General features: G+C 61.2%; 1 protein-coding gene across 3 annotated transcripts in view; it reads right to left on the bottom strand.

Moving 5' to 3' along the window:
- MBP (myelin basic protein) overlaps window positions 1–12,041 on the bottom strand; it is a 41,841-nt gene extending 29,800 nt beyond the window's left edge. For all 3 annotated transcript variants that reach the window (XM_058676948.1, XM_004579420.2, XM_058676949.1), the window contains exons 1-2: window positions 11,991–12,041; window positions 7,889–7,976 (exon numbers count right to left, since the gene is read on the bottom strand). In XM_058676948.1, coding sequence (XP_058532931.1) covers window positions 7,889–7,976; window positions 11,991–12,041 — 139 coding nt within the window. The remainder of the gene's footprint in view (window positions 1–7,888; window positions 7,977–11,990) is intronic.
- Window positions 12,042–15,612: the final 3,571 nt, after the last annotated feature.

Raw genomic sequence — 15,612 nt, 5'->3', positions numbered from 1 at the left:
AGCAGCTCCAGGCTAGCCCTGACCCTGACACCCACCACGAGGAGCAGCTCCAGGCTAGCCCTGACCACGACCCTGACCCCTCACCACGAGCAGCAGCTCCAGGCTAGCCCTGACCCTGACCCCCACCGCGAGGAGCAGCTCCAGGCTAGCCCTGACCCTGACCCCCACCGCGAGGAGCAGCTCAAGGCTAGCCCTGACCCTGACCCCCACCACGAGGAGCAGCTCCAGGCTAGCCCTGACCACGACCCTGACCCCTCACCATGAGGAGCAGCTCCAGGCTAGCCCTGACCCTGAGCCCTCACCACGAGGAGCAGCTCCAGGCTAGCCCTGACCACGACCCTGACCCTGACCCCCCACCGCAAGGAGCAGCTCAGCCTGACCGTAAGCCCACAGCACAGGCTGAGAGAACCCAAGCTCCTAGCACCTGGGGGCAGCCAGCGCTTCTGTGCCTCTCCAGGTTCTGGGCTGGCTGAAGACAGACGGATCTGCTCTGGGCCTACTGCCACTCCCAGTTAGACCAGAGCAGGAGGTGGCGGGCTGAGGTGAGGCGCCCTTCACCCCAACAGCCAGGGCCGCACGTGCGTCCTGCAAACCACCAGAGGACCAGCATGTGGCACTTGGCACCACAGGACAGTGGAGCAGGGGCCCCCACTTTCAGCTTACTTTGCTGGGCCCGTTTTTTCTGGGTGGAGAGGTAGCCTCAAGTTTAACACACACATCCAACAGAAGCCTCTACCTCAGCTTTGTATTAGAAAGGGTTTTTGCCACGTGCTGTCCTGAGAAGAGAAACCTAGTGAGAAGCTGCACCTGTGCAGCTGGGTCCACAGGAGGAGCTCGGCACCAAAGGCAGACACACACACAGTGGGCGGGCTGGGCCAGGCTTTCTTGGGGACAGCTGAGAATCTGTGCTCAGCACTTACTGCCCCTGCATGGGGCCCCCGCACACAATGTGGGCTTTTCAGGAAGAGCCGCCGCCCGGCAGCCTGGTACCAGCTCGTGGCAGCCACCGCCACGCTCCAACGCAGAGAACAGCTCAAGATCGGCCAATGAAGGAGCACCGCAGAGCGGCTTAGACAGGCTTCAGCCGGAAGACCCAACGTCCCAGGTTAGCAGCAGGTGCAACGCAGGTAGAGGCCTCTCAAACCACCCACCACCCTCACCGCTGCTGCACCTCTCCTGTCTTCACTCTGAATGCACACCCTGGCTTTGCCCAAGTTGTCGGATCACTCAGGATACCACTCACACTAAGGGCGCCTGAGTGAAGAAACGGGACGTGTCTCTTCTCCCCCAGCAGGGTGTAGAGACTTTTTAAAGTCTGTGTGAACAGTCCTTACAGGGGTGCCTTGATGAGTGCGTGAGCGGGCTGCCGGGGTGCTGAGCAAGGCGCACTGCTCCACGCCGAGCCTAAAGGCAGAACTGGCCAGCAGCAAGGCTAAACCCAACCTCCCGACTCCTCCTGCAGCATTTCTGCTTCCTGCCCACGCAGACAACTGGGCACAAAGCCTGCATTCGGAGCTTGTGTTCCAAGGGGCCCTGGGTGCTATGGAATCTGGAAGAGGGAGGAGGGGGTGCTTGCTCAGGCTGTTCTGGGCAGCCCTTGGTCCAGGCAGTGCCCCATCCAGCTCCAGCTGTGAGGATCCAAGGGCAGTGCTGCTGTCACTGCTGGCCGGAACAGGCCACAGGGCCCCTTGTGGTCTGAGGGTCTACAAATGCCCACGTGCCGTGGAGTAGGTGCTCTTACAGGTGTACCCCGAAACGGGCTGCGGTACTGCCGGGTGTGACGCCTTGGTGAACACTGCTCTATGTAAGCCAAGCATTCAAGTTTGCTCAAATGCCTCCAGTGCCCAGCCCACCTTCCCTGGTGCGTGCAGTCCTGCTCCCCAATGCACAAACCCTCCAGGAGAGTCGGAGGCTGCAGGAACAGGTGGGACAAAGTGCAGGACAGCATTCTGGGCCTGATCACGCGGGGGGCTTGTGCTGGTCACCTCATCTGACCACCACCTCTGCCATGCAGGTGATCCAGCCCAGGGGTCTCTGGCCTGGGCACTGAAGGCCAGGGTCGGGGCAGTGAACCCTTGGCGACCACTGCCCCTTGGGTGGCTGAGGCCCATGTTGCCTTCTGTTATCCTGTCTCCACATCTCGCCCGCCCTGTGTCTGGAGGCTGGGGGGAAGCTTGTCGCAGTTAGAAGAGTTCCCTAAAGCTGCGCTCACAGGCTTGCAGCTCCCACCCTCAGCTCAGCGACTGCACCCAAGGGCCCCCAGCCCCCACCCTCAGCGCAGCGACTGCACCCAAGGGCCCCCAGCCCCCACCCTCAGCGCAGCGACTGCACCCAAGGGCCCCCAGCCCCCACCCTCAGCGCAGCGACTGCACCCAAGGGCCCCCAGCCCCCACCCTCAGCGCAGCGACTGCACCCAAGGGCCCCCAGCCCCCACCTTCAGTGCAGCGACTGCACCCAAGGGCTCCCAGCCCCCACCTTCAGTGCAGCGACTGCACCCACAAAAGGCAGGTGATGAATTCTGACCTCACAGCCTCAGGGCCCCAATCCTCAAGTCCCTCACATCTTCCTGGACTGGGTCAATCCCCCACTGACATGAGCACTTACCTCTGGGGAAACCAGAATGCAAAGGTTAGAAAGGCCCATCCTGGGGAGGTGTAAGGCATCACTGCGCTGGCCATCGTGTCCACTGGAAGTCCTGGACCCTAGCACTCGGCCCAGCAGGACTCACAGCCACCAGAGTGGAACCGTGGCCAGCATCCACCGACAGACCAAGCATGCCAGAGCCATGACATCCACACGTAGACACATCAAGCATGTCACAGCCATGACATACACATGTGGACCAATACACAGACCAAATGAACCACAGCCCTGATGCCCACATGTGGAGCAGGGCACAGGCCAAGTGTGTCACAGTCATGTCTACACACGGAACAGTGCAGGGACCAGGTATGTCACAGCCATGGCCTGGCTGTCTCCAGGTGTGGTGAGGCGGGTCAGTACGTTCCCTGAGCCTGGAGCCAACTGCAGTGAAGCGGGTGGGACTAGAGAGGAGGGGCTCTGGAGGGGCAGGAAGGGAGGGTGCATTTGGTTCCGGGCACTGACGCTGCTAGAAGTGAGGAGCCTGCCTCTCTAATTTAGACACGCTGGCAGGGAAGCGCTGTGGCCAGTAGTGAGGCCCTGCCCCTTCGCAGGAGGCTGCCCTCTCCCAGGGCCCAGGAGGATCCTGGTGGCAAACTCCTTCCTCTGAACACCGTGGAAGCCTGCCCTTCCCTCGTTGGACTAGGTGGGAGAGAAAAGATCCCTCGGAGCTAGCCGTGGTGGCTCCTGGGCCTCGCTGCTTCTTGAAACACGATTGGCTGTTCAGAAAGAGTGACAGCCAGTTCCTGAAATGCAACTGGCTCCCGAGAGAGAGGGTGGGCAGCTCCTGAAACATGATTGGCTGCCCAGGGACAGTGCAGGGGGCTCCTACTGGCCCCACCTGCATGGACCGAGCTGTCCCACCACAGGCGTGACCACCATGTGGGCCAGACCCAGCAGGAGAGCAGGACAGCAGGGCTGTGAACGAGGCAGCTGGGGACCTGCCATCCCGAGGTGCGGGTCCACAGAGGTGCCCACGAGGAGGGAGACATCAGCGTGACCCCAGGCGTTGACCCTGCTGCCCACCTGCCTCTGGAGACTGTCGGGCCGCAGTCGGGCCACCAGGCCTTGGTTGGAGCCTGTCACATGTGCTCTGTGGGCCATTGTAGGGCTGGTCCTGGCTCTTTGTTCTGGGCATCTTCAGCTGTCCTATTGTGGGTCTACTGACCCCGAGTGACCCTGGGCAGGACCCGCCCCAGGGCCAAGTGCCCAGTAATGCAGGTCCTACCATGCAGATCCCGGGCTTGGACCCCATGGCCTAGCCTGCCCCAAGAGGCTGCACGGGGGATGTGCCCACCACATGCCCACTAGAGCAGCCAGCACCCTCATCTGGGAACTGGCAGCCGCGATGGGGAGCGAGCCCAGCAGAGACGGGGAACCTGGGCTTGACTTGCCGAGGCCCCTCTGTGACCAGCCCTCTGCGCACGGTGTCCCCTCTGTGACCAGCCCTCTGCACACTGTGTCCCCTCTGTGACCAGCCCTCTGTACACTGAGTCCCCTCTGTGACCAGCCCTCTGTACACTGAGTCCCCTCTGTGACCAGCCCTCTGCATACGCTGTCCCCTCTGTGACCAGCCCTCTGCACATGGTGTCCCCTCTGTGACCAGCCCTCTGCACACTGTGTCCCCTCTGTGACCAGCCCTCTGCACAGTGTCCCCTCTGTGACCGGCCCTCTGCACACTGTGTCCCCTGTGACCGGCCCTCTGCACACTGTGTCCCCTCAACCTGCCATCAGCTGCACAGGAGCTGAGTGTTGGGGTAACACATCTGTTCACCTGGAGATGAAGGGGAGTGTCTGATTTCCTGCAAATGTGGTTCCTGAAAGAGGCTGGCTGGCAGAGCAAGGCGGGGCAGCCCAGTGGCTCATGCGTGCAGGGAGCCAGCCCCAGGCAGCCTGTGGTCAGACGGCCAGCTGGCCGTGCTCTCGTGTCCCTCAGCTCACTGTGGGGTGTGAGGGTCTCCAGTCCTCAGCGACCCGTGCCCCAAAGCAGCTCTGAGGATCACTGCATTCTAAAGCTCAGGTGTGCACGGGCGTTGGCTCCCTCTGATCCCTGACCTCCCAGTGTTGGGGTGCTTGCTTCACAATCCTGCCCCCTCGGAGATGTTGGCCTTCCCCCGGTTCATCGGCCTGGGGCAAGCAGGGACAGTAAGCCCGTGCACAGGTGCAGGGCCTGCCCGTCTCCTGACACACCACCCTGTGTGGTGACGCTGAGGCCCAGCAGCTGTCCAGCAGCTCACGGTGGAGGTCACCGAGCAGCAGCGGGCTTCCACCTGCCCGGGATGCACCGGTGAGACCAGATGAGCACACGAGCTCTTGCTGAAAATGGCAGATTCGTCAACAGAGAAAAACACTGCAGGGCCAAGTGGGTGTGGGTGGAGTTGTAACCGGTCATTTGAGCCCCCATCACGCCCGCCAGTACCCAGAGACGGCGCGACCCTAAGTCCTCGTGCAATCCTGCGCAGGCAGCGGGGCTAACTCACCGGCCCGCACTGCCTGTTCTTCGTCACCCCTATAACCTGAAGCTGCCCCACTCACCTCCACTCGGGGCTGTTGTAGCCACCAGGCAAAGCGAGACGCTGTGTTCTGCTTGGGCGCCAGGTCCAGGCTGCCAGGCACGGTCACTGATGCGGTGTGCTGAGACTCGGGGCAGACTTAGCACTTTTGATATGCTGGATTGTTTCCTTGTGGGCATTCCCGGTATAGCAAAACTCGAGTTTTATGACAGGGATACACACACGGTGTGCACACACACAGGCACGCAAACACACACTTCAGTCTTTCTTGGATGAATGCTACACTCAGGGAATCCTGTCTCCACTGTCTGGGTAAGGAGCAAGTGTGCGTTGTTCCCATGGCTTTTGCCAGATCCCACCCACATAGGCAACATGCCCGGGATGCAGCCATCAAATGCCACGCATGGCAGGAGCAAGGCGGCATCTCCTGTGCTGTGAGACACGCACTCCCTCAGCCCAAAGGGCAGAGCTGCCCTCTGTTGGTGGCTCCTTTGTAGCTTTCAGAGGGACCCAGACTCCACTGCCTGCCCTGTTCTACCTCAGGAGACACTGCAGGGAGAGAGGAACCTGTCGGGGTCCCACAAGGACGGTGTGTGCACGTGGCTGCATGACCCAAATGCAGCTTGGTAACAGCTGGCCACAACGCAGCCCAGTTCCGCGGAGCTTGCTAAGCGCGTGGCCCTCTGGCCTGCACATCTGGCGGAGATGGAGCTCCTCCTGCAAGGACAGCCCAGCCAGTCGGGAGCAGGCATGGCCGACATGGAAAAGCGTGCTCTGTGAGGTGCTGTCTGCTTGCTGAGGACAGGCTGTGTGGCCCGCAGGACGCAGAGCTGCTGAGTCTGCACCTGGTGGCCGTGGTGGCTCTGGGCATTCGCTGTGGGAGCCACAGCTTGCTAACCCTCCAGCGCTGGCCTCAGTCCTCCCACCAGGATCGCTGCCGCTCCCTCATCCAGGCCCCACCGGGGCAGACCTATGCTTCCTGCCCAGCTTTCAAGGAGGTCCCTGGGCATGTGGGGACAGTTGGCTCGGCAGCTGCGGGCCCATGGCTTCCCTGTGCTCCTCTGTCCCGTCCTTCCTGCACAGGACAAGAGCTGCCCTCGTCCCACAGTTGGGAGGCTCCATTTCCTGCCATCCTCACAGTAATGCCTGCTGGTTCTACACTGCCCCTGTCTGCCACGCTGGGCCCATTCCCGGGCGGTCCTGTGGCTGTCAGATGGCGGTGGGAATGGGGCAGGACTCAGTGTCACTCCCCCATGGGGCCTCCAGCTGGGCTGGGGAACGGTGGCAGCCTGCAGCTCTGACACCAAGGATACACGTGACTCCCACACACTGCATCCCCTGGCGAAGCAGGCTGAGGCACTGGCACTCAAATGGCACTGCGGGGGTCTCAGCGGCACACAGCACTGTGCGGGTCTCAGCGGCACACGGCACTGTGGGGGTCTCAGCGGCACACGGCACTGTGCAGGTCTCAGCGGCACACGGCACTGCGGGGGTCTCAGCGGCACATGGCAAGCACAGCCCACAGCAGTGGGCTGGCTGGACGCTCCGCTCACTAAACACCAAGGGTGGAAAGGCACGGTGTCCCCACAGACACCTGCATCCCAGACGAGTCCGTGGACTGGGGTTCCTATGTGCCCACTCTGGCTGGCTCTGAGAACGTTTCTAGAGAGCCGTCCTGGAACCGTGCAGTCTCCCTGACTCTAGGCCAAGATGGCAACAGGTCTTCTACAGTTTACGCATGGTGTATACATTTACACAAACACACAAAACCACCACCTATGCTTCCACCGTGGTCATTGCCCGGAAACAGCCACTAGGGTGCTTACAATACAGAGGACACTGGAAAACAACATGAGTAAGCTGTTCCAATACTTCTAACATGGACTGACTGCCATGTAAGGGCTGCACCTGGCCACTGGGTTGGCTTCTCCTGCCCCGTCCACATCACACCCGTGTCCGTCTGTGCCTGCAAGCATCATCGCTGTTACGGGGAAGGGACATGCGGAATGAGCCAGTTCATCAGGAATAGGAAGCTGGGGTGGATGGCCACGCTGGGCCAGGGCAGAGTCACAGAGCAGGCAGACACCAGGTGGGCACTGGCCAGGTGCCAGGCTGGCCTTCCATGTCAGGCCGCTTATTTCAGCAGCTTCTCTTCCCTCTGCTACAGCAGGGTGCTCCCTGGGTGCAGCCGCCTACCTTCTTCCTTCAGGAACCCTGGAGGCAAACAAGGCACCCCAGGGTGGCTCTGCTTCCCGCCCCGAGGGCGTGGCTGCCAGAGCTTCGGAGTCCTGATGGGAGATGTGGCGTAAGTCAGACTAGGACGAACACGTCTGCCCCTGGGGAAGTGGCAAGAGGCATGGCTCCATGCGGGGCAGCGGACAGGCAGGAGGCAAAGGGCAGGATACAGGCCCGTGTAGACAGGAGTGATTTCCCAACACCTCTGAGTCACCCTTTGCAGCTGGCATGTGGCCTGCGGTCCCCCCCCCTTGGTGCAGTTTCGCTTCCCGGGCCGTTGTTTTTCACAGGCACCTCCAGGCACCTGGAGGCCTCTCCTGTGGCCCAGCGTGTGACCGGGGAGCCCTGGGGGTGTGCGTCCAGGGAGGCCTGGGGTGGGTCAATGGGCAGGGGCCGGGAGGGCAGAAAGGGATTGCCCTGCCCCTCTTCCGACGCATCCACAGGTTAAAACCCGCCACATCACACGTGTGTCCGGCCGTGCCCACCCCCAGCCCACATACCAAACACCTCGTTGTCTTCAGAGGTGCTCTGTGCCAGTTCTTGGAGGTTCCTCTTCCTCTTGAGTTCTCCTCTGTGAGTGTCGGCCTCCTGCAAAAACAACAGCCACAAAGAGGCCCTTAGGACACAGTGCCACGTCACAGCACACCAGGAGCACACCCTTCTGCATGTGCCGCTCGCGTGGACCCCGGCACAGTGTCCCACTGCTCCTTGAGGCAGGCCACGGCCCTGGAGCCGCGCTGCCTCCCTGTCCCTCCTGCCATATCCCCAGGCAGTATGCTGGTGCAGCCAAGCTGGCCCAGAGCACAAACAGAGGGACAGACCGACACGGCCTGCGCAGTCCCGCCTCGCCCCATTTCTGGCTGAAGGTGACATTGCAGGTGGAGCCGACTCCACCACCCCTCCCTGAGTGGCAGTGCTGGCCTCTGCCAGCCACTGGCTGGGCCTGTGGCAGTTGGGCTGAGCAGGGGCCATGGCGCACAGGTGTGGAGGGGCTCTGCCTTCTCAGGCACAGCTGAGGTCGCAGTGGGGTTCTGTTTCTTTGCAGCCACCTGCTGCACTGCCACATGCAAGACGCAGCTGCAGGGACAGCCACCACATGCTGCCCCCCTCGCACCCAGCCCCGATCCCACCTCCGGGGTGCAACCTAGGCTGTCCTGGGCTGCCTGGGCCGTGCTGTGTGCAGTAGGGTAGGACGCTTCCTTCCCCCGACTCCTGCTCTTTAGTGAGATTGATTTTATTTATTTGGAAGACAAGAGTGACAGCGAGGCACTGACTGAGGGTCGTCATCGCTGTCCACCCCTCAAGCGCCCACAGTGGCCAGTGCTGGGCCAGGAGCTGCCACCTGGCTCTGCCACGTGGGCACAGGGGCCCAGGGACCTCTCTCAGGCACACAGGCAGGGAGCTGGGTGGGAAGTGGAGCACACCCATGTACAACGCCACACAGTCTAGCCTTCTATGATACTGTGCCGCCATGCCCGTCCACATGACACACATCATGCAACACACATGTACACACACCTCACATGCACACCTCACACACACACACCAGACACCTGCCTGCCGTCCAGGGGCCACAGGGCCTCGCCTGCCCTGGGGCCTCTCTTAGACCACAGTACTGACTCAGAGCCAGCTCTGCCGCACAGCCCTGCCTGGTGAGGTACCTCCAGAGAGACAAATGCAGAATCCCTAGCAGGGGTCCCCCTTTTGAGGAGGAGGGCACGGGCACCCCAACATTGCCAGCAGAGTAGCCGGGTGCACCAGGCTCAGGGCTCGGCCACTGCCTTGGCAGGCCCATGTATCCCTACAGGAGGGTGAGACGCGTTCACGCCGTGTGCATCTGCGCCAGGAATTAACTCAGTGGCTCATCTCTAGACCTGAGCGACCCGAGCCCAGGGTGCAGACTCAGAATGTGTGAGGGGGTGGGCCCTGGAGCCCCCACACCCGGTTTCATGGAGGGAGCCAGGAGCCCGGCACGTGCCTGGGCTGTGTGCTCACCGTGTGGTTGGCTTTGTGCTGCCCGAGGTAGCGCTTCCAACTGCCCCCCCGCTCCTAAAGCAGGCTGCCGAGGCCGGCTGGGTGTGCTAGTCACCCTGCAGCCCTTGGGCTCCACATTCCACACCACAAATTCGGTGCCACCCACCTGTTCCTGGCCAACGCTCACACGCTGTGCCAAAGCCAAGCGTGCCCTCCTGCCAGCCTTCCCCTGGGAGAGCTTCTCTGAGTCCACGGCAAGGCCAGGAGTGTCTCTGACTCTGGTCGCCCTGACGCCGTCGCCAGCCCAAGTGCCCAGAAATCCTCCGACCCTGCCTGTGCTGCTACTACCCTTCTGCTGAATGGTCACCTATCCGACAGACGGACAGCAGGCGGACAGCAGGCTCCTCCCCCAGGGACCAGGCTTGTTCCCATGCCCACTCAACACACCAAAAGCATTTTAACAAAAACTCCCACTCCGTGTCTGGCGCTGCTGGGTTCTGTGAGTGACAGTCAGGGCCCCGCGTTGCTGTCCCACCTTCATCAACCCCGGTTCACTCCACGCAGGGGCGGCCTGTGACATGCTGCCCCCAACCCCTCACTGGGGGGCAGCTCTTCCTCGTTCTGCTTGTGGAAGTGAAATACCGCAGGGATGGAGCTGTGTCCTGACACACCCTGAGCCTGAAGGCCTGCACAGTGGGCACTGGGCAGTGTGGGCCACAGCTGGCACCAAGCACCTTGGATGTGGTCAGGCCATGTGGCCATGAGAGCTGAGGTGCACCTAGCCTGGGCGCCAGGGTGGCCTCCTCAGGGACCCTGCAGGGACACAGTGCTCAGGTTAAAGGACATACATGAGCATCAACTCCACCTGCTCTTCCGGTCTTCTCTGGGACTACTAGGAGTATTGCGTGTCTCTGTGCAGCACAGTTCCTTCACGGACAGAGCAGCCTGGAGGTGCTGGCTGCCTCTTCCCATGCTGCCCACTCATATGGTCACCCGACTCAGACACTGGGAGAGCAAAGGAAATTTCAAGGCAAGAGACGGAGCCAGGATGGATCAACACCCCTGGTACCTAGACAGAGTGCACCAAGCACCCTGGGTGTGGAACGGAGTGGACCTCCCCAAAGAGACGGGCAGTCCCAAAGCTGGAAGGGTGGGGCCTTCTGGGGGGCGGGCTTTGCGTGGACATGGTGTTGTGGTGGCTGCACACAAAGCTTTCCTGAGATGCCTGCCAGCAAGAGACGGAGCCTTACACGGCAGGACAGGGGTTCCTGTCCTGTTCCCTGCAGTTCACCCATGTCAGGGTCAGCACAGGCCAGGACCCAGAGACACCAGACACTTTGCAGACAGCGTGCGTGACAGCTGTCCCCCGCAAGTCCCCTGTGGCAGCCAATGTTCTCACACTCCAACCCCTTCAAAATTAGAGGTCAGGAGGAGAGAGCCTGAGAATAGCACCTGGCCACCCTGAACCTGCCTCGAGTGACCACAGCAGGCGGGGCCGCATGCCAGCAGGTCCTGGCCACTGGGCAGCCCTGGCCTGCAGCTCCCCACCGCCTCACTCCTGGGAGAGGCGTCTTCTCAGGCGCAGTGCCTTGTCTGCAGTGCCGGGACACATTTACACTTTATGGTGACTGCTAATGCAAACAAGATTCCCAGCAAGACAGCTTCAGGCTACCAAGCAGCAGTCAGAGCAAAATGTACAATTTATGGGACTGGCCCTGGTGCAAGAGACCAGCTAGTTCTACTGTTGGGGCTGACGGAGACAAAAAAATGTGGGTGATGCAGGCACAGGGTCTGGGCACAGACCAGCAGGGATCCACTCCTACAAGCCTCATCTTCACTGACCAGAAGCCTGACTGCAGGCCACAGGTCAAGGCCGCTGGACACTGTTCAGGGCCTTCTCTGGGAGGACTCAAGGTTTAGTACCACGTCAGGCACATGTCCTCATAACCCCAAACAGCCCCTGGGCAGCAGCCACGGGACAGACAGCGCAACAAGGAAGCACCCTGACCACCCAGGGCCTGGCCAGCAAGGCCCTGGCATCACTGTACCAATGTCAGGTTGCAAACATAGGGAGCCACTCCTGAGTGCAGGCTGCAAAAGGGCGAAGCCGCTAGAAGCACAGGAGACCCCCAAGTGTCAGGGGACCCCCAATGTGCATCTGCACGAATCTTCCAAGTTAAAGCGATGACAGCGCTAACTACACCGGTTCTGGCAACGTCTCAGCAGGACTGGGCTCCTCCATGTGCCAAGGGCCACCCTGGATGTTTCTAAGGGCAGGAGGGTAACGGTGTCCTGCTGGTATAGAGACCTGGACAGGTGAGAGCCCTGAACTAGCCAGGCCTGCAAGGTGTTGGGGGGTCAGAGCTAAGCATCCTCCAGGGAGGGAGAAGTGGAGGTGGCAGGGTCTGGAGGAGGCAAGCCTGCCCACGCAGCAGGCAATTCCCTTTTTGGTAGGGATTAGAGACACAGCTCCACCTAGCCGACACCTGGATCCCAGGCAGGTCCAGTCCCAGGGCCAGAGGGAGGGTGGGGCTGAGAGCTTGAACATCGGATCCGTTTACCCCACCGCCGGGCCCCACCATGTGGCAGACACGGCGCAAGGGACTGCACATCTTCCGGTTCTCTTACCTTAGTGGACTTCTCCACGGTCAACGCGCGCTTCCCCACGTGGTTCCCCATCCTCAGAAGCTGAAAGGAAGAGAGGCGTCAGCGTGCAAGCCGGCACTTCCACGAGTCAACACAGACCTTGTGACCAGTGGGGGCCCCATGTGGAGGTTGAACATCGTCCAGGTGTCTGACCTCTGGGGAAGAGGAAGTGACAGCCAGGGCATGCGGCGGATCACCGCGTTCCCTTCAAGAGAACCGGTGACCCCCGGGAACCGGCGGTCCTCCCGCTCCATATCCCGTGTTCTTGCCACACAGGGAAAGGGGACTCTGACGTGGGCAACTCACTTTCTGTTCTGCTTCTGTCCTCCGGAGTTCCCGTGGGAGAGCAGAGCACAGCCACAGCCCTGGCTCTGTTGTCCCTCGGAGCCACCGTCCGGAAGAGGGTGTGGTGACAGAGCACATCGGGGCAGGGGCCGGGGGAGCACAGACCTCTCGTGGCACACTGAGGAGTCAGGCGCTCCACTGCGCCTGAAGGTGCAGGAGCGACACGCGACCCTGCTGGCCCATGGGATCCCGAGCACCAGGCTGGCTTTGCACAGCGTCTCAGTGGTAACCGAGACGCCCCTCAGCTGAGCGCTGCCAACCTCAAGTGTGTGCTCTCTAAGGCCATGAAGAGGCTGCCTGGCTCAACGGTGGCCACTGTGGCCATCTAGGGAGTGAACCACAGGATGGCAGATCTTTCTCTCTCCCTCTCTTTCAGATAAATAAATCTTTAAAAACACAAGTTAGAGACAGGCACAGGTAGTGATGCTGCCATCTTGGGTCTCGGGGCGCCTGGCCCGCTGGCCGTGGGCACTCAGCACTGGTGTGCCAGGTGTCAGGGCACCTGGCCCACTGGCCCTGGGCACTCAGCTGGTTCAGCTGGTGTCGGGGCACCTGGCCCACTGGCCCTGGGCGGTCAGTGCTCACCTGGCAGGTGTCATCCAGGCTGTGCTTACTGTGTGTGGCAGACACTGGCCTCCTTCCTGCACAGTCCTAGTCTCTCTGCACCTGTGTGCACCACCCCCCGGGCGGTACCTGGGAGTCCAAACGCACCTCTCCTTTTCAGAAAACATCCCTCCCCTCTGAGGATCTAAGGATGTGTCCAGAGGTGATGTCCATGTGCCCCTGGTCAGCCTGGTCCCACCAGGCCTTGACCAAGCCTCCTGGTAAATCAGCTGACACGTGGGCGCCTTGCTGAGATGTGACCGTATCCTACACCATGGAAAGGATGGACCGAAGCCACGAGAGGGCAGGTCAGGCTTTCAAACAAGCCTTGACTGGATTCACGGGGCAGGCGGAGCTAGAGCCGAGGACGCCATGGATTGGTTGAAAGCAAAGTATTTATGTATATGACTTGGTAGTGGCACATTTTGGCATGGAGTGCCAAACTTACACTGGCAAGACAAGAAGAACAAAATGACACTGACGGCTGCTGGCGTCCCTGGGTCAGGATGGTGTGTCGGGGACCCTAGCACCTGCAGGGTTCCTGACTGTGGGCATGGGGAGGAGAAACAGGCCTGTGCCTGCCAGAGTGCTGTGGCCCACCGGGCTGGGCGCTAATGCCTGCCTGCCTGCCTCAGGAGGGGGCTGAGCTGCAGAAGGTGCAGTAGGGGCCTGGCACCGTGGGCAGGGGCCAGCTGCAGATACGGGGGTCAAATGTTGCGAGGAGGGCTCCATCCCATTTCGCTGCTTCATATCAGGTAAGTGCGTGACGCTGCCGGAGATCTGGCTGGCTCTGAAGACCTACCTAAGCCCACTTGGCAAAGCCTGATGGGAAGGGGAGAGCAGGGGCCAGGCCTCGGGCTGCCACAGGCATACCTACCCGCTTCTACACAGCAGGTGGAGTCTGGCTCGTAGCTGACTGATCTTATCGCCGCTTTGTGCTGGCTTACACGCAGGAGCAGGAATGAGGAAATCCCGGGAAGCAACTCCCAGTTCCTCAGGCAGCACAGGCTGCTCAGGCTGCTCGGGCTGCTCGGGCAGGCGGGAGGGACCCAGCCCCTCTGAGCCGGGAGAATGGGTGGCTTGGCCCTGCCACTCGTGTGGGCTGCTCAGGGCTGCTCGGACGGGGTGTGGAAGGCACAGCAGGGGCAGGCGGGAGGGAAGCCCACAGCCCCTATGAGCCGGGGAGGATGGGGAGGATGGGTGCGCTGGCCCCGCAACCTGTGTGGGCTCCTGCAGCCTACTCGCTCCTGGTGACCTGCGGCAGGGCCTGCTGCCTTCGCCAGGCTCCAGCGCAGGCCTGCACTCACCCTAGGGCTGGGTGGCAGAAGAGGGACCCCATGCCTCCAGGGACTGACGTGCCCAGGCCTGCACCTGCTTGCTCCCGCCCTGCCTGTCACTATGCCTGTGACAGAAGCGGCACTTCTCGAAGGCACAGTGGAAGCTGCCAGCTGATCCAGGGATCCAAGGACTCACACTCCCATGTGATCAGCCTACGTGCCCCCTCCTCAGCTGGCAGCGTGACTGGGTGGCTGGCAGCCCGGGTCCCTGGAGGAACCACAGATGCTTTGGGCACAGCTCATGGCAGGGCAGGGAGGCTGGGCTCAGCGTTTTCTAAATGCCCTGGGGACGACTCAGACAGTCCTGGGCCATCAGGTGTGCTGGCTCCACACAGCCCATGTGGAGGGGCCCCGTGTGCTGGGCCCTACACTGCCAGTGACTCACATGGATGTCACTGTGCTGGGCACACATGCAGCCTACAGCTATCTGTGCGAAGCGTCAGGTTCTAACCAGGAAGAAGACACCACTGAGCCCCTGCACTCTGGTCTCGCAAGAAACTGACTCAGAGCCCAATTCCTAACTGATGCCATGTCTTCATATGGGTATGCGGCATTTTAAAGTGTGACTTCCTTTCAGAACCTTCTGGAACTTTCCCCTGGTGATTCTAATCAGCGGAAAGAATGCAACCTGACCGTGGCCCTGCGAACTCCAAGGGCCCATGGCTCCACACAGACAGATGTCAAACAGAAGCAGAGGGCACTGGACAGGGACATGCCACGCCAGAGCGCTGGACGTGGTGCAGGGCCATGGCAGGGCCAGCCCTGGGAGGGACTCCATCAGCAGGTGTGGTAACAGTGTCCTGTCTCCCAGTCTCTCAGCTGCGGACTCACAGACTTAGAAGGACCAAGAAGCTTAGCACACGTGGCTGGGACAGGCAGGGTGGGCTGCTAGTACTGTGGCTCAAGGGTGGCCGTGACCTGACCAGATCTCTGCTCTCTGTGTGCATTGTGGGCAGACCTGCCGGGCAGGAGCTCTCCCAGGCCAACAGACACTTACTGCTTCATGCCAGGCACCAATGGCGCTAAACACACTGACCAGGCTGAACAAGTAACCGCACTCCTCGTCTGCTTTGATGTGGACACTACGGCAGAGACACAACACACGGAGTGTGGGCTACACTGTTCAGCCCCGTAGCTCTCAGAGCCCTGCTGCAGGGCAGCAGGTGTCTGAGTGAAGAATGGGACGGCGGGCAGCCAGAGCGCACAGCACCAAGTCTGCCCCAGAAACCCGGGTCGGCCATCACTTAAGACGGCTTTCAACAGCAGCAACTAATCCCACAAGGTCGGCCCACCCACTGCTGCTCCATTGAAATGAAGCG

This window comes from Ochotona princeps, chromosome 18 (assembly GCF_030435755.1).
Source record: "Ochotona princeps isolate mOchPri1 chromosome 18, mOchPri1.hap1, whole genome shotgun sequence".
Lineage (NCBI taxonomy): Eukaryota > Metazoa > Chordata > Mammalia > Lagomorpha > Ochotonidae > Ochotona > Ochotona princeps.
Note: the sequence above shows the minus strand (reverse complement) of the source record. Positions and strands in the feature narration are given on the sequence as shown.